This window comes from Muntiacus reevesi, chromosome 3, assembly GCF_963930625.1.
Source record: "Muntiacus reevesi chromosome 3, mMunRee1.1, whole genome shotgun sequence".
Lineage (NCBI taxonomy): Eukaryota > Metazoa > Chordata > Mammalia > Artiodactyla > Cervidae > Muntiacus > Muntiacus reevesi.
In genome coordinates this window covers 13,419,950-13,447,813 of record NC_089251.1, presented here as the reverse complement: position 1 = coordinate 13,447,813, position 27,864 = coordinate 13,419,950, and the positions used below count along the sequence as shown (strand labels likewise).

The 27,864-nt window shown below is 45.2% G+C and overlaps 1 protein-coding gene across 1 annotated transcript in view; it reads right to left on the bottom strand.

Annotated features, from left to right (window-relative positions):
• TTLL11 (tubulin tyrosine ligase like 11) overlaps window positions 1–27,864 on the bottom strand; it is a 261,722-nt gene that overhangs the window by 201,130 nt on the left and 32,728 nt on the right. The window contains exons 2-3 of the mRNA XM_065928526.1: window positions 8,757–8,853; window positions 990–1,123 (exon numbers count right to left, since the gene is read on the bottom strand). Coding sequence (XP_065784598.1) covers window positions 990–1,123; window positions 8,757–8,853 — 231 coding nt within the window. The remainder of the gene's footprint in view (window positions 1–989; window positions 1,124–8,756; window positions 8,854–27,864) is intronic.

Genomic DNA, 27,864 nt, shown 5'->3' with positions numbered 1-27,864 from the left:
CCATTTATATAAATTTCTTGAACAGGCAATACTAACCTAGAATGCAGATCAGCGGTTACCTGGACTAGGGGTTATGGGGATTAATGGAAAAAAGACAAAGAGGGACTTTTGGGGATGACACCAATGCTCCTCTCACTTATCTGGTTTTGAAGACATAGTTGGTATCTCATTTAAACTCAGCCTTGCAGAATTCTTAAATACAGAGTTGTAGAAATGGGACAGAAAGGTATTCCACATAGTGACAATTGTCTGAGCAGATCAACAGAAGTGGGAAATTGAGGGGTGAGGATGGGGACCAGCCAAAATTTAATTTCTCAATTAACCGCAATTTAATTTGCATACAACAAACGCTCCCATTTTAAGTTAATAATTTAAAGAATTTTAAGAAATGTCTACAAACCCCTGTAACCACCATTCCATGGAAAGCTTCTTTTTCAAAATTACCACTTCAAGTTGTTTTTCTTTTTTTTAGTGTTTGGATATGGAATGGGTCACAGGAAAATTGATTCTGGAACAAGATTAAAGCAGAACACTTAAAAGGTTTCCCCCTCCATTGATCAGACCTACTCCCTGGCCTTGAAACAGAGCCTGACCTCCCATGTTTCACACCACGAGATGCCGGGGAGACCACACTTTTGGGATTCACCCAAACAGCCCTAGTCCGCTCGTGGGCTTACCTGCCTGCTTCCGCTATGTCTCCCTGGCTCTTCAAATGCCCTGACTCCATGATTTAGCTCCTGATAACCATCCTCAGGCCTTTCTCCTGGTGTCAGGACCCACTTCCTCAGTTTACCTGTCATCCTATCCATTCAACTCTGCAAGCTGCCCTCATCGCTGCAGTATCTGCTATGTCCTGTTAAGACACCCCCCGCCCCGGGCCAGTCTCAGCTTTCTAGGGACCCCTTGCCCCAGCTCCCAGCACACGTGACCCAGGATCCAGTTGCAGCCGTCATAGAATTCACAGGTCATGGGGATGGGGTACTACCTACCTGAGCCACAAAGAGCTGGAACTCGTCAGGCAGAATCCATGAGCGAGGATAGAAGTTGTACTCCTCTGGAAAGAGATTCTGCATGATTCTCACAGCTCTGCTCAGTGTAATTTTCCGCACCATCTCCGTCATGCCTGGGGAGAAGAGAAGTTGTGGGGTTTCAACAACAGTGGGCCACTAGCTATAAAACAGCCATTACTGGGGACTTCTAAAACCACCCACCCGACACATTCCCTTTTTCAGGCGGGATTTTAAAAAAAGGTATGAGTAGTTCCCCACAGCCGTGATTCATGGTTTGGAAAGACCTGCCAAATTAATGAAAAACTTGAGGGAATAGGCAGATCTTTTTTTTCCTCCTTGTAAAAATGAAGCATCAATTTGAAAGAATGAGTTTCCACCTAGTTTATTATTCCATTCTTTGTCAGCCCCCTAGATAAGGAATAAAGAGAAGAATTTATATCTTACACTTAAAACTTAATATCCTCTTTAATTTTGGGCCACCACACATACCTCTGGGATTCTTTCCATCTTATACCCTGGAGAATATTATCTAGTGGACTCTGGCTACATTATGAGAAGCTTAATTAAGTTGCTTTGTTTTAATCTTTCATGAGTATTAAAGGCATAAAGTAGAAAAATATATACACCTTTCAGCAGAAAATCTGTCTCCTTGAAATAAGGACAGGAAGTAGAGAGGATATTACAGCATAATTTAAGGGGAAAAAATGGAAACCGTAGGAGTTCTTCAGTTATTTAAGTACTGACACTGACATTGATCAGATCTCATTAATTTGCCCAGAGGGAATAGAAAAGTCTCACTTATAAAACATTTTAAAAGAATGGTAGATTTTTTTCCTTGTAACATCTTTAGAAATGCTGACAAGAAAAGGAACTTAGCATATATCTTAGCAAATTTTAGGCAAATAGGTAAAAATTAAACTTTAGCATGCTTACTTCCTAAAGCAAATATCACTGCTCAAAAAAAAAAAAAAAAAATAAAGGACACTAAAGATGGCCTTCACCCCAAAAGAGGCTACACAATTCCATTAATGACTTGAAATTTGCCAGCAAAGTAATTTTTACTAGAAAGTACAAATTTCCATGTCAACTTGGCATGTCCAAATTACCACATTCCAATGGGCAAAGTCAGAATGCATGAGGTTTCTCTAAACTCCCTGTTCAGGAAGCCAAGGGTGAATGCTTGAGAATGAAGGTTTTAATAATCTACTTCTTGCTTCCCTTAGCATATTAAAAAAGAGCAATAAAAATCTAAAAGATAACAGCTTGAAGATGTCAGGTTCTTACTTCTTGTTTAGAAGGAAATAGAGAAGGATTAAATAAGAAATAAAGGAGCTTTAAAGGTACTAATAAGCTGTGCCCTAACTTGGATTCTCTGATATTAGAGAAAACACTGAGGATACTTTCGGAACTTCCTAAGAAATCAGTATGAGTTCAGAAAATAGCTATTTCCTTTTATTCCCCCCACAAAATTAGAAGTTTTGAGTTATAAACATGGGATCTGAACACAAAGTACACAAAATTCCAACTTCTTTGGAGGCATTTTATAGTTGGATTTCAAGTTTTAGTTTTAGTATTAAACTAAAAACCTTTATAACAGACAGTGTGCATATGCGCTAAGTCATTTCAGTTGTGTCTGACTCTTTGCGACCCTATGGACTGTAACCCTCCAGGCTCCTCTGTCCATGAGATTCTCCAGGCAAGAGTACTGGAGTGGGTTGCCGTGCCCTGATCCACCAGATCTTCCCAACCCAGGGATCAAACCCATGTCTCTATGTTTCCTGCACTGGCAGGTGGGTTTCCCACCTGGGAAGCTCCCTATAATACAGCGCCTTACAGCAAATACATAATGGGCCAAATAGTGCTGGGGTGTTTTCCCCGTTTTAATGGCCATGTGACAGCAGGGAATGTTTGCTTGCAGAAATCCCTTAGCCTGTGGAAGGACTCACACAACACAAATAGGAAGGCTGTGAGTACAGGAGTATGGTTCAAATGCTCCAGAGAAGTTTTATAAAAATCAGTGTCCAGCAAACTGAACAAATACTCATTTGAAATCTCCAATGGCTTCTTTTGTCATGTGGATCACCTACCCACCACACCAGCTAACATATCGGTTTTCTGAGTTTACACTTGGATCTGTCTCCAGGTAGTTCTCTAAACAACATCCAACTTAAGAAGCCATCCCAACAAGCCATGGATGTTACTTATCCCAGATGCTTCTGACCCGCAGGCTGTAGACGGCTCACCCCTATCCCTGCCTGAACGCCTGTCTCCAGAAGACAGCAGTGTAGACTCCCTCAATCCACTTACCGCTGACCCCTTTGGTCCTCTGCCATCTCTAAGCTGCGTTTCCACCCAGTGCTTTGGGAAAGTGTCTCTGAGCCCCTGCTAGGCCCCAGGAGAAAGCTGCTAGCAACCCTGCCTGGGGCCGCAGCTCAGAGTCAGATACAGACTCAGCATTCGCTCAGGAAGATGCTGACAAGAGTAGCTGGGTTTCTAGCTGGGCCAGAGCGTATGTTCCCAGAGTAACCACATACAGAGGGAGGTCATTGCCAGACCCTGCTGGCTCCAGACTCTGCCTCCCTTCTCTAGGCAGCTGTAGCACCTGATTCCTACCTGTGACCCCTGCCCAAGGCGCAGGGACCCATTCCGACCTGAGGTAGAAGCTCTGGGTCCCACCACCAGCTCCCCTTTGCTAACACTGAGACCCTTCCTTCGTACTCCAACTAGATAAGGAGGATATTTTTTAATTAGTTAATTTACTTATCCATTCATTTTGGTTGTGCTGGGTCTTTGTTGCTGCTCACGGGCTTTCTCTAGCTATGGCGAGTGGGGGCCACTCTGTTGTGGTCCCTGGGCTTCTCATTAAAGTGACTTCTCTTGTGGAGCATGGATTCTAGGTGCACAGGCTTCAGGAGTTGTGGTGCATGGGCTTAGTTGCTCGAGGCATGTGGAATCTTCCCAGACCAGGGATAGAAACCGTGTCCCCTGCATTGGCAGGCGGATTCTTAACCACTGTACCGCCAGGGAGGGCCAGATAAGGAGGATTTTAGCTATTTCTCTGAGGTGCAATGCTTGTCCTCAAGTGTTGGTCACCTGTTCTTGGCTCCTGGTGACTGAGTGGCTGCCTCAGCGATGCCTTTGCCCAACGTCCCCCATGTTCCTCCTCCCATGTTGCCCCTAAACCTCCGCTGCGAAGGCTGAAGTCCTCCTGTGACTTGCGCCCTGGGGCTGGGCTCCTGCGGTCCTACCAGGTTCTCTTGAGGCTGACTGTCCACCTGGGCTTCTCAGGAAGGTCTGTTCTTAGGTGTCCTTGTTCTAGCCATTCCCCTACCAGGTGAGAAATACCCCTCACTCAGGCTAGAGCTTCTCACCCAAAAGCTTGCCTCCTGCCACTGCTTCTGAGCCTGGGTTCTACTGTCTGCCTCACTGCAGTCTCACAGCCTGGGGCAGTGGGAGTGGTGGGTGGGGGGTCTCAGCCCACTGGAGCTACACAGAAGTGTAACAGTCTGATCCTCCGGCCTGTCTACAGGGATCTAGTTAACCCAAATTAAAAACAAAACATAATGCGAGCTATGCTGGGGGTACTACTCAATCCAAGTATCATTTATAACAATAATTCTTGGCAAAAACACACTATAACCATCAAGTAGCAAACAACATTTTCAGATTCTGAAAAATACAGTAGCCTCTTAGCTGTTTCCTCTCAGCCTCTCCATGCCCCGACCCTGCCACCCCCACCTCCAGTGCATCCCCTCTGGAATATCTTTCCAACTGCACACCGCCCCATGCCACTCTCTAGCTTGGAAATTTCTCAGTGACTCCCCGTGACCTTGGTCCCTGCCTCTCACCTCCCACTGCCCCATCACACTTGACCCTTTCTAACGACCACGGGCCGCTTGCCCTTCACTGCACGAGCAATGTGCAAATCACTCTATACCTTTGCACCACCTCTGCGCCCTTGTCTAGCATGGGGGTCAGGCCCATCCAGCCCTAGAGGCTCAAGTTCACACTTGCGATCCTCTTCTCCAGGATCTCTTGCCCCACCTGCCCCCCAGGCAAATCTGGGTCAGGTCATGTGCCCTTGCTCCTTATTCTCACAGCACCCCAAGCTTCCTCTGGCATAGCACTTATCTTGTATTTGACTTCTCTCTTTAAGCGCTGTTGTCCTTGTCTTTATATCCCTAGCCCAGACCAGAAATTAGCAGATGGCTGCCCCAGAGATCCCTCCCTCGGGCCCCCTCCTTCTCTGACAAAGTCCCCTCCTCATGGTGGGCTCTCAGGCGCCACCTGCCATGTGCTGTTACATGTTCCAGAGCCGGCAACTCAGCAAAAGAAAAAACAAAACCCGTTGCTTGTAAAGTCGAGAATTGACAGTTCTGGGCTTTCTTAAGGCAAAGATCTATCTAAATCAGATTATTTTTAGTGAAAGTCTTAATTCATCAGTTAAGATATAATAACATATCTTGAAGGAAATTGCCCATAGAAAAGTGGCTAAAATCTAACGTGCTGACATGAACAAAATAAATTACTTCCATATGTGTATCCAAAAGTTTTCAGTTTATTCAGCATGTGAAGCGCTTATCCTTGCCTGGCACGTCCACTGGAACTTGCTCTAAGTAATACACAGTGCATATGAAATGCAGCATTTGAATAATGGGATGTATCAGAGACGGAAGATAAGTGTGGACACCAACCCAAGCACAGTTCTGGAATCATCGCTAAGGATGCTGTCTTTCACAGGGCAGAGGGTGTGGCAGCACTGGTCCCCTGCCTAGAGGTTCCAGAGCCTTCTTTGTCATTAAAGCTAATTAGCTGGCGTTAGTAAAGAGGATAATTGTATGTTCCTATCACTGGCACTTGGAACATGAGATGGGGCTAGCGTGCTTCTTTAGAATGAATGTTTTTATATCACCTTTAATGAAACTCGTCCTCTGAAGGTAATTTTTCCTGTATTTCTATCTGCATCCGAAATGTCAAGCTATAGTGACTCCTTCCTTCCTGCTCTCAGCCATCAGACGAAGCAAGAGCAAATGGGCAAAACGTCAATGAAGCTCATCTGATGATTCATGTCTTGGGAACTCTGCCCTCATTCAAAGAGTTGCTTTCTTCCAAATTTTGTTCTCCCAATATCACAGTTAAGTCCTGGTAGTGGCATTAAAATGTCATCTTTTTTTCAAAAAAATATTTATCTATTTATTTATTTTATTTGGCTGTGCCGGGTGCAGCATGTAGCCTCTTAATCGCAGCTCATGGGCTTCTCTCTTGTGCGACATTGGCTCTAGACTGCATGGGCTTAGTTACCCCATGGCATGTGGGATCTTAGTTCCCCAACCACGGATTGAACCTTCATCCCCCGAATTGGAAGGATTCTTAACCACTGGACCACCAGGGAAGTCCCCCAAAAGTCATCTTTTATGAGCAGCCAGCCAGAGAAAATAATAGCTATCCCATTAAAACCGTGCAACAACTCTGACTGCAAGAGTCCTCCTCGTCCTCGGACAAAACCCTGCCTCCTCCAAGAACCGATCTGATCTGGAGTTAATTTTCTAGCTCTGTTCCCCAGGAAACTGATAAAGGGGGAAAAGTTAGCTCTGTGACTAGACAACAGAGCATATGGTTAAAATGATCATTTACTGGCATCTCGCATAAATACCTGGTCAGGAGCCATAGCTCCGGGCTTTCCTGAGTGTAATGAATCTTTTAACTTAGTGTGACCCTGGCGGGGACCTTGGAAGCTATGCTAGGGAGGAGCCGCGTGGGCTACTGGCTCCTACAGGGTTTCTGAGTCAAAGCAGATCCACAGCCACCAAATGGATTGTGTCTCCTTGCACCTGAGCTTTCACTGGAGGAGCCGAAGACTTAGCTCTGGAACCCTTGTAAAGACTCAACTAAAAGGAAATGCATGACATTGACTGGTCGGCAAGCTGTGCTTCCTGTCCTGTGTCCTTCCAAGTGAATCTGAGCCAAGGGGCCTATGATAGTCTGTTGGCTTAGTTGAAACCCTCCCCAGTGGACATAGCATCACTTGCCACTGTATAACATGTGGAAGTTGGGATGAGAGGTGTTTTCTTAACGATGTGGCATGGACTGCCGAAGAAAAAGATCAGTTAATTCTCCTCTTAAAAATAAGCATAAATGAAACACTAGAGCGAACATCTTATAGTCAGGCAACTATGTAAAAATGATACACAAACATGATTAAGGTTTGGGAGGAAATAAACATAGAAAAGAGTCGGACACAATTTAGCAACTAAACAACAATAAATAGAAATATTTACCTCATGGTTTCGTTCAATGAGGAATGGGATTCAGGGTGATGTTCTCTCTCTTCTTTTTTTTAAAATATGAACCATTTTTAAAGTCTTTATTGAATTTGTTACAGTATTGCTTATGTTTTTATGTTTTGGTTTTTTTGGTTGTGAGGCATGTGAGAATCTTAGCTCCCCAACCAGGGATCTAACCCGCATGCCTTGCATTAGAAGGCAAAGTCTTAATCACTGGGCTGCCAGTGAAGTCCCTGTTCTTTTAAAAATTTATCTGTTATCATCTTCTATATGGTTTGTGTCTTATGTAAAAATTTCTGAAAATGAGTGGCACCTCTTTCGCTGAAATCATACGCTGATTAACCAAATGTTCATTTCTCCTTACACACTCCCACTCACCTTAACCTCTCCCTCTTCACTTAACCAACGGAAATAATGAATAGTAATCAGGGCAGAAGAAGGTGGTAGAGATTAAAAGGAAAAGGAAAAGTTATACGATAGGGTGACTGGGAATGGAGTGGCGAGTTCTCTTAGAGTGTCGGCCGTGGCACTTGTCTGGCACCAAGTCCCCCATGCAGCTTCACTAGATAATCATCTCAGTAGATAATGCCCTCAGGGTATAAAGACAGAGGCTGTCCAAACCTCCTCTTCCCAGTATGGAGATGCTGCATTCGATTTTAAAATAGTACCTCCAAAAGTGACACTTAAAGGAAATGGCAACTGTGAATCCCATTTCTGGGACAAAGTCCCAGAATTTTAGTACCTCTGTCTCCTGCACATTAATTAGAAATTTAAATGGGTTTGTTTATGTATTTTAGTGCATCATGAAGCTTTTATTAATGTTAGACTAACTCTGTAGGGGAAACGGTTCATTTTACTGCTTTAATGTCAGGCTTTCTCGTTCCCTGTGATGGGCATAAAACTGGGGCTGCCTCTGAGTTTCAATCAGTCAGTGAGAAAGCAGTTACAGAGCACCTCAGGTGTGTCTAGAAGGGCTGCAGGAGCCACGGGCATCTACAGAGGTGTGGGAGTCATTGCACCTCCCAGGGGCTCATGATCTACCAGGGAGAGCCACACACATAGAGGTATTCAGAGGCCACATTCACCGAGTCATTGAAATGTTCCAGAAACTATGGTGAGTTTAGAGATGGTCTATTTTTTTTTTTTTTTCATTTTGAAAATATCATCCCTTCATGGCACACCCTTATTATATCAAAAACCCCAAAGTGAAAGCCATGTTCTTCCACCAGTGGAATTAGACCAGAAGAGCTGATCTCTTCACATTTTGGAACTTCCAGTCTTTAAGCCCTTGGTGGGTTAAGTCCTGATCATCTTCCCTCCCAAGATCACAGCACAGTGACAGCCATTCCCAATTAAGAGCCCTCCAGTTTGATGTCAAAACACTGGCATGTTTTTGTCCAAGAGTGTACCCTGAGACTCAGCCCTAGACACATTTTTAAATGCCAACAATAACAATAGATACCTGGAAACTTGTTCACTTGACCGGAGAATATGTCATTGTCATGAAATGAAACTCCGTGCCAGTAGATGTCACAAGGCAAGCGTCGGCCAAATGGGAACTGGAAGAAAGAGGGGAAATGTGATTAGCTACCGCCCTGAGTGTCTCTTCTGTACTGATTCCCCGTGCCCTGGCGCACGTCACATGATGGAATCCTTGTAACAAGCCAGTGAAGTTGCTGATGTTCTTTCCCGTGTTACAGGAGAGGGAACAGACTCAGTCTGGCTAAGTAATTTTCTCAGGGTCATGACCACTGAGAGGCAGGGTTCTGATTCAGCATGGCCAGCACTCTGCAAGTGATTTTACAGGCACCCACTCATTAGAATCCCCATAACCATTCTAGAAAGGATGATACCCATTTCACTGATGAGAAAATAGGGGCTGGGAGAGGTAAGGTAACACGCTCAAGGCTGCACAGAGCTTGGTAATAGGAGGATCTGAATCCAGGTCTATCTGAATTCCAAACCATACTTCTCTTTCACTGAAAACTGCAATGTGCAAACTGGTGCCCCTGAAACAAGTTCTCACAACCTCTCTCTCTCTCTGTTTCTCAACACACACACATACACAGCCCCCAAGGGCAGGATGTATTCCCGGGTGCCTAAAACTGTTCCTGGCATCCAACAAAGACTTTTTGAATGAATAAATGAACAAACCAGGAATAGTCCTCTGACTCACGATGAGATAACCAGATTCTCTCTTCCAGGAATATGGAAATCAGAGATGCCCAGCAGCCCCTGCCGGCCCTTGAACTGAAAGTGATCAAACGCCAGAGCCGGGCAGCTGCGCTTGGCCATGTGCACAGAGAAGCAAAGGCAGCCAGTCTACGAAGAGAGGAGAAAGAAGCAGGTGCAGAGAGAAAAGCAGAGACGAGGCCATGTGGCCCTGGCGACACAGACCGAGTGGCCTCAGTTCCCAGGGCTTCTAGATCCTGGGCCCAGGCCCTTCTGAGCCCCACTGTCCCTTCTGTCCTTGGATCCTGTGAGGCAGTCTCATACGCTTAGAATGCATCCCCTTTGCGCAAGCTAGAGGGTTTCAATTACTTGCAACCAGAGAATCCCTTGCTAAGACCAAAGGGCCTGCTCTTTCTACACCTTATTTCCTCCCCCAGTTATCAACAAGCTCTGCATTTACACAGTGTGTTTTTCAAATGCATCACTCGACCCTCCTTAAGGGAAAAGAGCAAGGAGACGTTAGTTCATATTTAGAACCTACTTGTTAGAAATCCAAATGAAGAGAAATATCAGCATATTAAGTAAAAGCATCCAATTTTCCCGTCCTAAGACTATAGTTAATCAGAACTTTTATCCGCTCCAAGCTAAGAGGGTGAAGCTCCAGTGAAAGAACATGGTGTTACCAATGAAATAGCAGTGACTCAATGCTTCCCAATGATTCCAAATTAAAATGTAGGCAAACAGACTCAAGTCCTTTACATCATTCATATTGTCTCAAAACTGTGCCAAAGTGAGGCATATGTTACACACTCTATTAGCATTAACAACTTCCATCTATAATTTATAGCATTTCACTCATTTTCTTTGTATCCAGTGGGTTGAAGTTATTAATTCGGCAGTCATAAATACAAGGAGATACAACATATGTTATTGTCTCCCAGCTGTTAAGCACTAATATAGAAGAGGGAAAAATAACTTAACGAGGAGGTTCCTCTATAAAGCATACTATCCAAGCAACATTTACTAAGATCCAAATGGCTTTGCTGCCCACCCTGTGGAATCAACACCTGCTCCACATCAGTGGATAACCTAGGAATCCTTATCACCCTTAGGATCGCCTTTCAATCCTTGACACTGTCATGATTTCTAAGTTCAACCTTTCATTCAGAGACCCCTTAGCTCATTAAGTTTTGAGAAACTGTCTTTCTCTAAATAAATTTATTCAATAACTTCTATGTGCCAGGCACTTTGCTCAGTGCTGAGAAAACAGAGAAACACGATATTAAGTAGGTCCCAGCATCTCCTCTCTCAGGCTTCCCTGGTAGCTCAGTTGGTAAAGAATCTACCTGCAGTGCAGGAGACCGGGTTCAGTCCCTGGGTCTAGAAGATCCCCTGGAGAAGGAAATGGCAACCCACTCCAGTATTCTTGCCTGGAGAATCTCAAGGATAGAGGAGCCTGGCGGGCTACAGTCCACGGGGTTGCAAGAGTCAGACACGACTTAGCAACTAAACCACCAAACCAGCATCTCATAGTCCCATGTCTTTTTAAGATCCTTTAAAAAACTGCTTAAACAGCTAACATCATGCTCAATGGTGAAACTGAAAGCTTTTCTTCTGATATCAGGAAGGAGACAAGGAGACTCACTTTTGCCACTTTCTATTCAACATGGTATTGGAAGTTCTAACCAGAGTAATAGGCAAGAAAAAGAAATGAGACATCCAAATTGGAAGGGAAGAAGTAAAATTATCTGTTTGCAGATGATATGATCTTATATGTAGAAAATCCTAAAGATTACATATACATACACACACATACACACACACAATAAATGAACTCAACGAAGTTACTAGATACAAAATCAATACACAAAAAATCAGTTTTTCTATATACTGACCATGAATAATTCAAAAAGAAAATTAAGAAAACAATTCAATTTACAACAGCATCAAAAAGAATAAAATAATTAGGTATTAACCAAGGAGGCAGAGACTTGTACACTAAAAACTACAAAATGTTGCCAAAAGAACTGGCAGACACAGATAAGTGGAAAGATATCCCATGGTCAAGGATGAAGTAATATGAAATAATAATGAAATATGAAGTATATGAAATAATAATCTTCATATTATTAAAATGTCAACACTACTCAAAGTGATCCTCAGATTCAATGAAATCCCTATCAAAATTCCAGTGACTTTTTTTTTTTCAGAAATAGAAAAAGCCATCTTAAAATTCACATGAAATATCAAGGAATCACAAATAGCCAAAACAATTTTGGAGGTATCACATTTTCTGATGCCAAAACTTATAACAGAGCTATAGTGATCAAAACAGCACATAAAACAACAATGAGATAAAACTGCACACCTTAAAATGCCCCAAATCCAAAACACTACAATACCAAGTGCTGACGGGGGTGAGGAGCAACAGGAACACTCATCCATTGCTGATAGGAATGCAAAATGGTACAGCCACTTTGGAAGACAGTTTGGAATTTTCTTACAAACCTAAACATGCTCTTATTGTATGATCCAGCCATTATGCTCCTTGGTATTATTCAAATTAGTTAAAAACTTATGTTCACAAAAACGCCCTCCATGTAAGTGTTTATAGCAACTTAATTCATAATTGCTAAGGTCTGGAAACAACCAAGGTGTCCTTCAGTAAGCGAGTGGATAAATAAGCCATGGTACAGCCAGGCAATGGACTTTTCTTCAGTGCTAAAAAGAAATGAGCTATTGAGCCATTAAAAGACATGGAGGATCCTTAAATGCATATTATTAAGCAAAAGAAGCCCATCTGGAAAGGCTATATACAGTATGATTCCAGTTATATGACTTTCTGGAAAAGGCACAACTACGGAGACAGTAAAAGGATCAGTGGTTGCCAGGGGTTAGTCTTGGGAGGGATGAATAAGTAAAGCACAGAAGATTTTTAGGGCAGTGAAACTACACTATTTCATACCATAATGGTACATTCACGCCACATACCTTTGTCTAAAGCCACAGAATGTACATCACCAAAAGTGAACATTAACATAAACTATGGACTTCGGGTGATAATGATCTGCAACAAAGGTTCATTGATTTTAACAAACCTATCGCTTTGGTGTGGGATTTTGATAGTGCATACGTGAGGGCAGTGATTATATGGGTCAATCTCCATCCCTTTTGCTCAGTTTTGCTGTGAACCTAAAGCATCTCTAAATTAAAAATAATAAAAATAAATTAAAAACAGTGTGGTACTAGCATAAAGACAGGCATATAGACCAATGGAATAAGACAGAGAACCCAGGAAAAAACCCTCCCATAAAATGGTCAAATGATTTTTGACAAAGATGACTAGACTATTCATTTGCAGAAGGAGAGTCTTTTCAAGAATTGGTGTTGGGAAAGCCAGATATCCACATACAAAAAGGTGAAGTTGGACCCTTATCTTACACCATAGGTAAAAATTAAACTCAAAGTGGATCAAAGACCTAATCATAAGAGCTAAAGAAATGAAACTCTTAGAAGATAATAGAGGTGATAAGTTTCATGACATTGGACTTGGGAATGATTTCTCAGACATGACACTAAAAGCATAGGCAATAGCAAATGAAGCAACAGAAAAAGGATTAATCTCAAAAATATACAAGCAACTCCTCAAACTCAATTCCAGAAAAAGAAATGACCCAATCAAAAAATGGACCAAAGAACTAAACAGACATTTCTCCAAAGAAGACGTGCAGATGGCTAACAAACACATGAAAAGATGCTCAACATCACTCATCATCAGAGAAATGCAAATCAAAACCACAATGAGGTACCTTTACATGCCAGTCAGGATGGCTGCTATCCAAAAGTCTACAAGCAATAAATGCTGGAGAGGGTGTGGAGAAAAGGGAACCCTATTACACTGTTGGTGGGAATGCAAACTAGTACAGCCACTATGGATAACAGTGTGAAGATTCCTTAAAAAACTGGAAATAGAACTGCCATATGACCCAGCAATCCCACTGCTGGGCATACACACTGAGGAAACCAGATCTGAAAGAGACACGTGCACCCCAATGTTCATCGCAGCACTGTTTATAATAGCCAGGACGTGGAAGCAACCTAGATGCCCATCAGCAGACGAATGGATAAGGAAACTATGGTACATATACACAATGGAATATTACTCAGCCATTAAAAAGAATACATTTGAGTCAGTTCTAATGAGATGGATGAAACTGGAGCCCATTATACAGAGTGAAGTAAGCCAGAAAGATAAACACCAATACAGTATACTAATGCATATATATGGAATTTAAAAAGATGGTAATGATAACTCTGTATGCAAAACAGAAAAAGAGACACAGATGTATAAAACAGACTTTTGGACTCTGTGGGAGAAGGCGAGGGTGGGATGTTCTGAGAGAATAGCATTGGAACAAGTATACTATCAAGGGTGAAACAGATCACCAGTCCAGGTTGGATGCATGAGACAAGTGCTCAGGGCTGGTGCACTGGGAAGACCCAGAGGGATGGGATGGAGAGGGAGGCGGGAGGGGGGATCGGGATGGGGAACACATGTAAATCCATGGCTGATTTATGTCAATGTATGGCAAAAATCACTACAATATTGTAAAGTAATTAGCCTCCAACTAATAAAAATAAATGAAAATAAATAAATAAATAAAAGCATAGGCAACAAAAGAAAAAATAAATAAAGTAAAAAGTGAAAAAAAATGTTAGTCGCTCAGTCACGTCCAACTCTGCGATCCCATGGACTGTAGACTGCCAGGCTCCTCTGTCCATGTGATTCTCCAGGCAAGAATACTGGAGTGGGTTGCCATTGACTCCTACAGGGGATCTTCCCAACCCAGGGATCGAACCCAGGTCTCTAGCATTGCAGGAAGATTCTTTACTGTCTGAGCCATCAGAGAAGACTTAACTTCATCAAAATTAAAACTTTTGCATCAAAGGACACTGTCAACAGAATAAAAGGGCAGCCCGTGGAATGGGAGAAAATATTTGAAAATCATAAATCTGGTAAGGGATTAATATTCAGAATATATTTTTAAAGACTCCTACAACTCAACACAAACAACCCAATTTAAAAAGTGGGCAAAGGACCTGAATAGACATTTCTCTATGTCTATTCAAGAGAAGACATACAGATGGCAAATAAGCAAATGAAAAGATGCTCAACATCACTAATTATTAGGAAAATGCAAATCAAAACCACTTCACACCCATTAGGAAGACTATTATAAAAATAATAATACAAAGGAAATACGTGTTGATGAGGATGTAGAGAAATTGAAACCCTTGCACAGTGGGAATGTAAAAAACGGCTGGGGAAACAAAAATTACCGCATGATTCAGCAATTTCTCTTCTGAATATATACCCAAAAAGAAATGAAATCAGGGACTCAAACAGATATTGGTACAGCAAATGTGATAGCAACACTATTCAAACAATCAAAAAGTAGAAACAGCCCAAGTGTCCACTGACTATCCATCAGTGGATAAACACAGTGTGGAATATAGGCACACTGTAATATTACTCAGCCTTGAGAAGGGATGAAGTTTTGACACTTGCTACAACATGGATGAACCCTGAAGACATGACACTGTCAAGTGAGCCAAACACAAAAGGACAAACACTGCTTGACTCCACTTTTGTGAGGTGGCTTGTTGTTGCTCAGTTGCTCAGTCATGTCTGACTCTGTGAGGCCCCATGGACTGCAGCACGTCAGGCTTCCCTGTCCTTCACCACCTCCAGGACTTTGCTCAAAATCACATCCACTGAGTCAGTGATGCCATCCAACCATCTCGTCCTCTGTCGTCCCCGTCTCCTCCTGCCCTCAATCTTTCCCAGCATCAGGGTCTTTTCCAATGAGTTGGCTTTTTGCATCATGTGGCCAAAGTACTGGAGCTTCAGCTTCAGTGTCAGTCCTTCCAGTGAATATTCAGGGTTGATTTTCTTTAGGGTAGTGAGGCAGCTAGAGCAGTCAAATTCACAGCAGCAGAAAGTAAGGGTGGTTTCCAGGAGCTTTGTTGTTATTTAGTCGATAAGTCATGTCCAGCTTTTTTGGGAACCCCGTGGACTGTAGCCCACCAGGCTCCTCTGTCCATGGGATTCTCCAGGCAAGAATACTGGAATGCCATTTCCTTCTCCAGGGGATCTAACTGACCCAGAGATCGAACCTGAGTCTCCTGCACTGCAGGCAGATTCTTTATCACTGAGCCACCAGGCAAGCCCATCCCATGAGCTAGAGGGAGGGAAAAATGGGGAGCTATTGCTCGATGTGTACAGAGTTTCAATTTGGGAAGATGAAGAGTCGTGGAGCTGGTTGGTAGTGATGAATGAATAACACTGTGAATGTATTTAACACCACTGTACTGTACACTGAAAGGTGCTCAGGATGGTCAGTTTTATGTCATGTATATTTTACAATAAAATGACAACAAAACCGTCTGCTTACGCCCCACCCTACCCACCCCAGGCTAAGGGGCCATTCGTAGATCTACTAGGACTCTCTGGAGCCTGGAACGCTGCATGGATCGTCACAGGCAAAGGGAAACTGACAAGTGCTTCTCAGACTCCCCACTCCCCATTTTTCTCAAGTTCATCACCGTCCTCCAGGTTACCTGGGTTCTAAACCTGGGAATTATCTTCCCTTTTGTCTTCTTCAAACCCTTTTGGAAAAAGCAGTGGATTGGGGGGGTCAGAAAGCCTGAGAAGCCTTGACTTATCTCTGTTCACTTACCAACTGTAAGAGCTTAAGCAACCAGGACCTGTGTTCTGTGTCCCTGGGAGACCGAGATGAAAAAACCACCAGGTCCCGACAGGGACCAAACAAGATAATGTAAACGAAAACGCTTGTAGGCACCACAGAACAATACAAATCCGAGTTCATCATTAGGTGTTTTACCCACTAAGTGTTAAGCACCTACTTAGTGGCACAAAGTGCCTCAGATGCCAAACACACACAGGAACACGCCTGTCTTCCTGGGGCACACAGTCAGTCTGTGGGGAGAAAGTGTTTTTTAAAGTGTTAGTCGCTCAGGCGTGTCCGACTCTTCTCGACCCCATGGACTGCAGTCTGCCAGGCTCCTCTGTCTGTGGGATTCTCCAGACAAGAATACTGCAGTGGAAGGGTTGAGTCAAAGTCACGCCAGTGTATCGCTGCAAGTCGTGCTAAAGGCTGCGAGGTGAGCCCTGGAGAGCAGGAGAGCACAGGGGACTGAGCAGATCTGGGGAGCTGGGGACGTGCACCCCGAGTCGGGAGGCCCCATGCCCACCAGCCAACACCTGGCTGACCGAGTGTCATCATTAATAGCACCTCTTTTTGCTTTCAGGTATATCTCAGTTTGAGCAACAAATTAAATGGTCATCCTATTCCTGAGACTATTAGAGCTATTAGAGCTGAGGCTGGGAGGAAGATCAGATAGAAGATGGGGAGGAAGAGTGTTCCAGGCAGAGAGGACAAGCGTGTGAAAGCCTAGGGCAGGACACTGGAAAGTCTGCGGGACGGTGAGTGTGGCTGGAGCACAGAGAGCCAGAGGAAAGGCGTGTGAGGCCAGGCTGAAGACTGGGGCAGAGGTCACCCGTGTGGGCCTGGACGCCCGGGTGCAGTGGAGCAGGACGGAGGTCCTGGGGGAGGAGGATGAACCCGCTGAGCAGAATAAGTAAGAGGGCCTGAGAGAGAGAGAGACAGCATGAGACCTAAACAGCCAAGGGGAACAGTGTGAATGTGGCTGGGAGGTCAACCAAGATAGGAACTTGGACGTTATAACATGGAGAGCTTCAGAGTCACATCAGCCCGCAATGATCTCCATGCTGATCGATTCAGCAGGCACCATGCTTACAATGGAAGGACTACTGTTGAAGCTGAAGCTCCAATACTTTGGCCACCTGATGTGAAGAGCTGACTCATTTGTAAAGACCCTGATGCTGGGAAAGAATGAAGGCAGGAGGAGAAGGGGACGACAGAGGATGAGATGGTTGGATGGCATCACCAACTCAATGGACATGAGTTTGGGTAAACTCCGGGAGTTGGTGATGGACAGGGAGGCCTGGCATGCTGTGGTTCATGGGGTCGCAAAGAGTCAGACACCACTGAGCGACTGAACTGAACTGATGCTTATAACTGGTCTGCCCTGTTAAGTATTTCATGTGTAACCCTGACCCCCGCATAACACTGTGAGTTTCTAGCACCAGAACAATGGGACATATTCTCTCAGGTCTCCAGTGATGTCTAACCAGGCGTCCAGTGGACCCTAGGCCCACAGAAAAATGAGAAGCATAATCCTGAAAGCCCTCTCGATGCCTTCTGCCTCCCCCAAACCCCACCGGTCAGCAAGTCTTCATGTTTATCTTTTTAAAATATTTATTTATTCATTTGGCTGCAATGGGTCTCAGTTGCAGCATGCAGAATCTAGTTCTCCAACCAGGGATTGAACCCAGATCCCCTTCATTGGGAGCACAGAGTCTTAGCCATTGGACCACCAGGGAAGTCCCTCTCCTCATTTATTTACATTTCCTCTCCTTTAATCCCCACTGCCTTACTTCAGGGCCTTCTTTCACACCAGGATGAGGGCTACACTGGCCTCCTCCCCAACCTTCCTCCCTCCCCACTCCCACCAAGACCTCCTCTCCTGAGAGGTCTACCTGACACACAGAGGGATTTTTTTTAAAGCTCTGACCATGTCACCCCTTTGCTTACAACTCTTCCCACGCCTAAGCTCCAAGCCTGGACTCAAAGACGCTATCCAAACTCCCCTCTGCCAACTTGCTTGCCTCAAATTGGGCATACACCTTGGGCATTTGCGCTGTTCATGCCAGACTTTGACTTTAAGTATGTGGCACTTTTTCCTTTTCATGCTGTTCTCGCGGTAGTCCTGTGCGGATGTGAAAGTTGTACCATAAAGAAGGCTAAGCCCTGAAGAATTGATGCTTTCGAATTGTGGCACTGGAGAAGACTTGAGAGGCCCTTGGACAGCAAGGAGATCAAACCAGTCAATCCTAAAGGAAATCAACCCTGAATATTCATTGGAAAGACTGATGCAGAAGCTGAAGCTCCAATACTTTGGCCACCTGACTCACTGGAAAAGACCCTGATGCTGAGAAAGATTGCAGGCAAAAGGAGAAGGGGGGACAGAGGATGAGATGGTTAGATGGCATCACTGATTCAGTGGACATGAATTTGAGCAAACTCCAGGAGATAGATAGTGAAGGATAAAAGCCTGACATGCTGCAGTCCATGGGGTCACAAGTTGCACACAACTTAGCAATTGAACAGCAACATACAGCACTTTTCTGTTTTGTGGCCTGAGTTTCTGCATGCTATTTCTTCTGCTTGGGATCTTCTGACTCAGCTTGACCCTCCAGGAAGCTGTCTCACCTGTTCTCCCCTCTATGTGGCCTCCATCACTTATACCCTTCACAGGTCATTCAGCAGCAGCTTGCCTGTTAAGTCTGTCTGCCTTCACGCTCCGTGGACTCTTTGAAGATGAAAGCACCTTTCTAATCTGGTGTATCTCTTTTTTTTTTATTTGGCCACACCATGAAGCTTCTGGGATCTTAGCTTCCTGACCAGGGATCAAACCTGCACCCCGCTGCATTGGAAGCTCAGAGTCTTAACCACTGGACCAAGCCTGAGACTATTTTTAACTTTTGTGGGGTCAAGGAGCACTTTGAGATTCTCTCTAGAAAAACACACATAGGCACAAAATTTTCCATGTGATTTTAGGAGAATTTAAAGACTCCCTGAAACCCCTATTTGCTCACAGACACCATTGTTAGCAACATCTGCAGCTCGTTTCATGAATGAACACGTGAATAAAAGGACTTGTGAACAGCAGCTACTCAAAGACTCTGTCATCACCATCATCATGAAAGAGAGCTGTTATGTGAGGCTTATTTCCTAGTCTATGTTAAGAGTCTTTACATATATCACCTCATTTAATCCTCACAACAACCTCATGAGAAGGGGGCTCCTATAAATCCTACTTACAGATGAAGAAACCAAAGCTTGGAGAGATTAAATAACTCTCCCACGGACACAGAGCTAGTAGGGCCAGTTGTTATTGCGGTTGTTTAGTCTCTGAGTCAAGTTCAGCTCTTTTGTGACCATATGGAGCATAGCCTGCCAGGCTCCTCTGTCCATGGGATTTCCCAGATAAGAGTACTCTAGTGGGTTGCCATTTCCTTCTCCAACTAGAGGCAAAGTCAGGAGCAAATCCAGTCTTGCCTGATCGCAAGGCCCAGGCTCTTAACCACTGCACACAACTGGTCTTGAGCTGATCGCTGTGGTGCTAACTAGTCAGTCATGGACTAAAGTAACTAACCTACTCTCAGCCCACATGCTACCGTCTTTGCCATAAGGGAAGTTCCTCCCTCAGTGCATATGCCTGTGTGGACCCAAATCCTTTTCCCTCTTGCCTAGAAGGGCTTAAAAAAAAAAATGCTTGCAAAATAGACAGGTTCTAATAAGAACAGAAACCGTTATGTCCTTTGAGCATATTTGCATTTGAGGGACTGATGTTCCGGTCAATCTTCTAATGGCCCAGAGAGGAAGTTCAAGACCCCCGAGGGATTCTGTAAAATTGAAATTTCACAGAGACTGCTGATGAAAGCACAATTCATGTTTCTATACTTTGTGAATGATTTTCTCCATAAAGCCTCTTCATGAACAGAAAACCTTTCAAGGGACTGGACATAAAAGTACCAAATAAGCTTTGATATGAGCAAGCATATGTGTAAAAAGCATCTTCGAAGGAAATGACCCAAACTGCTGCTTTAAAATGAGGGATCCCGGGACTTCTCTGGCAGTTCAGTGGTTAAGACTTCACCTTCCAGTGCAGGGGGTGCAGGTTTGATCCTTCGTCAGAGAGCTTGGTCAGAGATCCCACATGCCTCGGGGCCAAATAAAAAGACATAAATATTGCAACAAATTCAATAAAGACTTTTAAAATGGTCCACATAAAAAAAAATCTTAAAAAAAAGAGGGGCACCAAGAATTTGGAGAAGGGTGATACAAGGAAGGTATAGCAACCAGAGCAACATGCTCGTACTAGGAAGACCCTGGCTCAAGACCCACCACAACCCTCCCAGAGACCTTGACACATTGATCTTGCCTCTCTAAGCCTCAGCTGCTCGTCTACAATGGAGGAAAACGGCTGCAATAAAACCTGTCTGCCTCCCAGGGCTATTATGTAGACCGAGGTAATGCACGGGAAAGCACTCTGTAAACAGGCAATTGCTGTTATATGGGATAGTTATTATTTTTAATGTCCAAGGAAATCACCCCAATGAGCAACTTCAATTAAAAGAGAGGCCCACCAAATATCAAGCATCATTAGGACAGCTCTTGGATAAGAACACCAACACCAACACCAACACCGCCGTGGACTCGGCACTTGGGAAAGCTGCCACGACGCCCTCAGGCAGAGTTGATAGATTTGTCTGTGCTCCGTGGATGCCTGCGGTCCAGCCGCTGCCTTGCAGGGTGTTTATGTCTACATGACTGCCTCCCCAAGAGACAGGAGGCTTCAGGGTAGAGACTTTATTCTTTCTACTCCCTCCCCCACCTACCCATCGGTAAGAAGCAGCCTCTAAGATGGTCTCCACGAATCCCTGCCTCCTGGAATTCATACCCTGTGTCGTCTCCACTCACACTGTCACAGGCTTGATCTGTGAGACCGAGAGACAGAGAAAGTAAGGGAATGAAACTTCTGAAGGGCATCTTGATATAAAGACTGTGCCCTCCTCTCTCAGTCTGTCTCTGTCTCCCTCTCTCTTCCTCTCTCTCTATCCTTCTCTCTCTCTCATCATCAGTCACTTTGAGAAGGCCCAGGGAGAGGTAGGGGTCAAAGGCCCCTGCCAACGGCCACGAGAGTGAGCTTGGAAATGGATCTTTCCACCTCAGTCTTCAGAGACTGTGGTCCTGGCCAACAGCTTGACCACAGCTTCCTGAGAGGCTCTGAGCCAGAACCCCCAGCTGAGCCGTGCTAGGATTCTTAACCCTCAGAAGCTGCTGTGGTAAGCTGCTGAACTGAGGGGAAACTGGTTACAGAGCAGTAGACGATGGATATACCATACCAGTTCTAGAACAGGGTCCGAGAGAAAGAAAGCATTCTGAGAATGAAGTGATTTAAGGCTCATGTACCCTTAAAATGAATATAATGCTATTTATTGAACGCTTAGTTATGTGCCAGGCATCTTACATATATGCCTCCATTTTTACATGAAAAAACATAATCCCATTGCTAATTTAAAAAAAATTCAATCTCAGAATTTACAGCCATGTTGGGTCTATTTCCAAGGATTGTGCTCTTTTCACTCCACTAAGTTGGATGGTTGGATAGATGGATTAACTATGAAAAACAAATTAGGGGGATTCCCTGGTGATCTAGTGGTTAGGACTCAGTACTTTCACTTGGCATAGGCCTGGGTTGAATCCCTGGTTGGGGAACTAAGATCCTGCAAACTGCCTGGCACGGCCAAAACAAACAAATGAGCACACATGTCTGCTAGTGAACGAGTGTGGCTGACACTTCACGGAAGGATGGAGCGCAGAGGAGTCCACAGAAGGCCAGTGAGGATCAGGAAAGTGAGCGTGAGGGCTTCCCTGGTGTCTGAGCCAGTAAAGAATTTGCCTGCATTGCAGGAGACCTGGGTTTGATCCCTGGGTTGGGAAGATCCCCTGGAAAAGGGAATGGCAACCCACTCCAGTATTCTGGCCTGGAGAATCCCATGGACAGAGGAGGAGCCTGCCAGGCTACAGACCACGGGGTCGCAAAGAATCAGACAAAGACATGGAAGTGAAGTGAAGCGAAAGTCTTCTCAGTCGTGTCCAACTCTTTGTGACCCCATGGACTATTAGTCCATGGAATTCTCTAGGCCAGAATACTGGAGTGGGTTGCCATTCCCTTCTCCAGATGATCTTCCCAACCCAGGGATCAAACCCAGGTGTCCTGCATTGCAGGCAGATGGATTGCAGGTGGATTCTTTACCAGCTGAGCCACCAGGGAAGCCCAAGAATACTGGAGTGGGTAGTCTATCCCTTCTCCAGGGGATTTTCCCAACTCAGGAATTGAACTGGGGTCTCCTGCTTTGCAGGCAAATTCTTTACCTACTGAGGTATCAGGGAAGCCCCAAAGACAAGGAAAGGACTGAGCAACTGCTGTTCAAGGATGGGCTGAAAACCCAGCACTCTTTTCTTCAATGGAGAAAGCAAGGTGACAAAGATAACTCTGGTGGAAATCCACCAAATTCTGAAGAGTGTGCCCAGATGGAACACGATTCTATCTGTGAGTGAATCTGAAGAAGGGGAGCCCCTCTTGAGCCTGGGAGAAGGAGGCTGGTTCACCCTTCTTCCCTACTGCTGGAATCCCAGCTAGCAGCATCATTCTCCTCCCAGACGGACAAGAAGAGACCCAGCTGAGGGGCCACCCACTGAGGGGCCCCCAGGAGGTTCTGAGATACCTCCAGGTTGGACACGTACAATCAGCCAGCCTCCTCTTTGCACTTCCTGAGGCGAGAGATAGGTGGGCTCCAGTTGAGGAATTTACAGCCAGCCCCCTGTTTGCTCTCAGAAATAGAAGTAACAACAGAAACAGGGTAAACAGTCAGTTTTTGTCTCCTGTAAACAGCTCAAGGGAATAATCAAGAACAAAAGAGGAAAAACCCTGAGTAAAGGATAAAGGAGACACTACACATGCACACAAAGGCTCCTTGGAGTCAAAAGTTAGGGGATAACTCCAGGCTATGAGTCTTGCTCCTCCCAGAAGCCTTCACTTGGAGATCCAGCGTGGCTGAGGGGTGTGTGCGCAGCCCAGGGGAGGGTCCCAGAGTAAGTCAGGTGTGGAAAAAGAAACCAGATAATTGGCCTGAAGAAAGACAAAGACCCGGAAGAACTGACTTATATAAATGACGTAACCACCGCTTTGCTGTGCTTCTCCTCACTAGGGGGGACGTCCACACCCTTTCTCTCCCGGTGTACCTCTCTGCCTTGCTTCTATCTCAACTGAACAAACTGTCTCTCCTATGTGCTCTCCCACTTGTTGTGCTAGGTCTCTAGTAATAAAGTTTGTACCTGTGTTTACAGTTTCTGCCTCTGTGATAAATACATTTTTCACTGGGGGCAAAGACCCAGGGAAAATTAGCTTCTAGCCTCTAGCCCTTGCCAGTTTGGTGGCTAGGATTCCTGGTTTTCATCCAGGCTACCCAGGTTCAATGCCTGGACAGGGAATTAAGATCTTGCTTCACATCACCTCTCACTGCTGCCTCACCGAAATCTGTTCCAGGCTTCCTCTGGCCAGTGGAAAACGTGGTTCATGAGAAAAGGCCTCCCCATGCTGGTGAGGGACCTGCGAGCTTCCTTAAGGCAGCATCCTGGGATGCAGGGAAAATCGGCGGGTGGGGCAATTCCAAGCGTGTTTCCTCAGTGGGAACAATCATGGGAACATGATCGGGTTATTAGCTGGATTAATAATGTGTTTAGCACTGTGCCTCACACACAATGGGGCTTCCCAGGTGGCTCAATAGTAAAGAATCCACCTGCACTGCAGGGGATGTGTGTCAGATCCCTGGGTCGGAAAGATCCCTCGGAGGAATAAATGGCAATCCACTCCAGTATTCTTGCCCGGAGAAGCCCATGGACAGAAGAGCCTGGCAGGCCACGGTCCATAGGGTCACAAAGAGTCGGACATGTATGACTGACTGAGCACACACTCGCTGGCACAGAATGCCTGGTGCACACACACATGTTTAAAAAGCAAAAACTAGTTTCTTTCTTTTCTTCCATTCTCTCCCATCACCCTTTGTCTCCCATCACCTATGGACTGGTAAGATATCACCCAAGAAGTTGGTGGACAAGGGTGTTCTCTAGGATGAGTCCAAGGTTGAACGTGCAGAAGTTAGCTCAGGGCAGTGACAGCCATGCAGGTCTTCCTGTGTGTGCATCTAGCTCTAGGGCAAATCTGCTGCTGCTGCTGCTGCTGCTGCTGCTGCTGCTGCTGCTGCTGCTGCTGCTGCTGCTGCTGCTGCTGCTGCTGCTGCTAAGACGCTTCAGTCGTGTCTGACTCTGTGCGACCCCATAGATGGCAGCCCATCAGGCTCCCCCGTCCCTGGGATTCTCCAGGCAAGAACACTGGAGTGGGTTGCCACTGCCTTCTCCAATGCATGAAAGTGAAAAGTGAAAGTGAAGTCGCTCAGTCATGTCCGACTCTTCCAAACACCGTGGACTGCAGCCTACCAGGCTCCTCCATCCATGGGATTTTCCAGGCAAGAGTACTGGAGTGGGGTGCCATTATGGCAAACCTATACATGCACAAAAGCTGCTTGACTCAAGTTTAGGAACCTGGATTCAAATCACAGGCCTGGCAACTACCAAGCGCCTTAGTTTCATCATCTGAAAAAAGAGGACTAGCAAACCCTCCCTCTCTCAGAAGGTGTTGGAAAGATGAAACACAACCCCACAAGTGAAAGGATGTTCGTGAACAGCCTGGCACATAGTAGGAGCTAAATTAGTCCAATTTAGAATATTGAGAGAGGGCATCTTAGATTGTTCTTCACCTAATGAAGTCACTCAGCTAGAAGGGCAGAGGAAGGGTCCCAGATTTTTTTCCCCAGATGGTAGAGAAAGCAGAGGCTGGCCCTGCATAAATGCACTTCTTGAAAAACAATAGTGAATCAGACATAGCTCCAGGGATGTGGGGAGCCAGCCTGGGGTAGAGGCAGATCCTTAACAGATGAACGGTTTCTGTGTGACAACATGCTATGTCCAAGCCCAGGAGAGCCACTGCTCCAGCTCCAGGTGAGGGAAGTTTAGCCAAGGAGGGGTCATTTGAGCTGGACGTGAAGCCGGTGTCTGCCAGGCAGAGATGAAGAGAAAGAAATGGGCTGAGGGGAGAGTGCGGGCCAGGCAGGGCACCTGGAAGAGCAAGGTGTGCCCGCAGCCCAGGGTCAGTAGAGAGACTCAGCTAGAGGGATCCACGTGGTCCGATGGATGGTGAGGGGCTCACAGAATAGGCGGAGGAGCTTGAAGTTGATTCTGCAGGTGGAAGAGAACCAGGGACGTGCTTAAGCAAGGCTGTGTGGACCCGGCTAGAATCCGAATGGAGGGAAGACAGAGAGGGACTGGAGGCAGCCAGACCCAAGAAGCAGCCAAGGCTGGGAGAAAGGGATTGGGGTGGTGGAGAGGGGGGAAAGGGTGGGAAATGACCTGGCAAAGAGAAAAAGGATATGCTGGGAGTAGGCACAGGAGGGAGGGGGTGAAGAGGAGGAAGGGGAAAGCCCCTCAGTAGTTGAAGAGAAAGAACTGCTCTGACAGCCCCCTTCACTTTGCTTTTTTGTTTTTTTGATGTGAACCATTTCTAAAGTCTTTATTGAATTTACTACAATACTGTTTCTGTTTTGTGTTTTTGTTTTTGGACTCTGAGGCACACGGGATCTTAATTCCCTGAAGGGGGATCAAACCCACAGTCCCAGCATTGGAAGGCAAAGTCCTAACCGCTGGACCACCAGGGAAGCCCCAGCCCCCGCACTTTGAAGGAGCCCTGTCTTCTGTGCATGTGGGCTGACTCTTCTCTCCACTCCCTCCGAGCTTCTGGTCACTGGAGATTGGAGAGGATCCTGCAGGGATAAGCAGCACTCTAAGGAGACTTCCCCTGTAGCAAAGGCGCCGCCTGGCTCCAGTGGATTTCCCAGGAAGACAGTAATTCCTCATCCTCTAATAGAGCCAATAAATATAGTGAGAGGGCAAGTAATTAACAACCTTTTGCTGGAAAGGAGCAATTCTTGTGATCTATGGAGTTTCTTTTCCTGTTCACTTCTTTGTTGTTGCAAATACGATACTCCTGATAAGCGTGCAGTGCGTTATTTGCTGAGTTAATCGCCAAAGCATGTTGTATTTTTTATTAAATCCATTCATTATAATTGACTCATATGAATTAAAGCTGGAAGAACTGCAGCAAGAGCTGTCGTCCACCTTTGCGTCTGTTTCTGATCTTAATACTTTTAATCAGATCAAAACGGTTACCAAATAATTTAACCACAGGAAAAAAAAAGCCCATATTAGCAGGTGGGGAAGATAACCTTGCCCCTTTCATAATTTCTGTGCCCTGTAGCAACCTCCTTCAGTTATTTATTCTGGTGTCTGATTTCCCACCCGTAAAGAAGCTTTATTAGTGGTAATTATATTAGGCAAAGGGAAAAGAAAAACTTTGCAAACTTCTAAAGTGATTTACCTCTTGGCTTGCAGTTTTAATTAAAATTCCAGTTTATTTAGCAAATAGCTCTGAAAAGATTAGATACCAATTTAGCACTATGTTTTTTCCCCACTTTCCAATTCATCAGGGTGACACAAACAACAAAATAACACATTTAACGACTCTTACTCCATCCCATCATAATTCAGCCTATGGAAAAGAGCTCTAATATCAATTATAAATTATAAATTAACTCCATTATGCTTTGCAAAAATCTCAACAGTAATCTCCCTGCTCTCTACTCCCTCCTCACTGTGAGTAAATGATCTCAATTCACCACAAGTCCTCAAATTAGCCAGTCTCTCCCACATCAAAACTTCAAATGGGCTTATTAACTGGAATGGAAACAAAGCGAATCAGGTTTCTGTTTCAGCAGCCCTTCCTCCTACTGGGGATTGTTGTTGTTTAATAGCTAAGGTATGTCTGACTCCTTTGCAACCCCATGGACTGTAGCCTGCCAGGCTCCTCTGTCCATGGGATTTCCCAGGCAAGAATAATGGAGTGGGTTGCCATTTCCTTTTCCAGGGGGTCTTCCTGAATCAGGAATCGAACCTTCATCTCCTGTATTGCAGACATATTCTTTACTGCTGAGCCACTGGGAAAGCCCCCCCAACTAGGGATACCAAACAACTTTTCCCGAAGTCATTCCTGACAGCTCATCCCTAGTTGACCTGCTACTCAGGCCAGGTGAATGGTTTCCATGATGGCAATGCCCTCCAGAGATTTGGTCTAAATGCACCATGTTTAGCTGCAACACCAATTCATTCAACATATAAGCAAGTCATGCCTTTGAGGTGGGTGGCATGTTCAGGGAATGCTGAGAGATCCCACATTATAGGGGCAGAGGGTTAATGTCAGGAGACAGAGCTGAAGAGGTGAAAAAAAGAGGACAAAGGATGCAGTCCTTACCTTCAGGGAGCTTGTAGTACAGAAGCTGAGTCACACACATGAACAGATCGCTGTGATGCCTGCGGCCTCATCTTACGCATCTACTACGCGCCCGTGTCAGAGCTAAGCTCTGTCCCCACATTGTCAGCATCAGTCTCCACACAACCTGGTGAACAGCAGTGTACCCCATGTCACGGAAGAGGTGACTGAGGTTCAGAGAGCTGACTCTTGGTGAGAAAGAGAGAAGTCGGCAAGAAGACAAG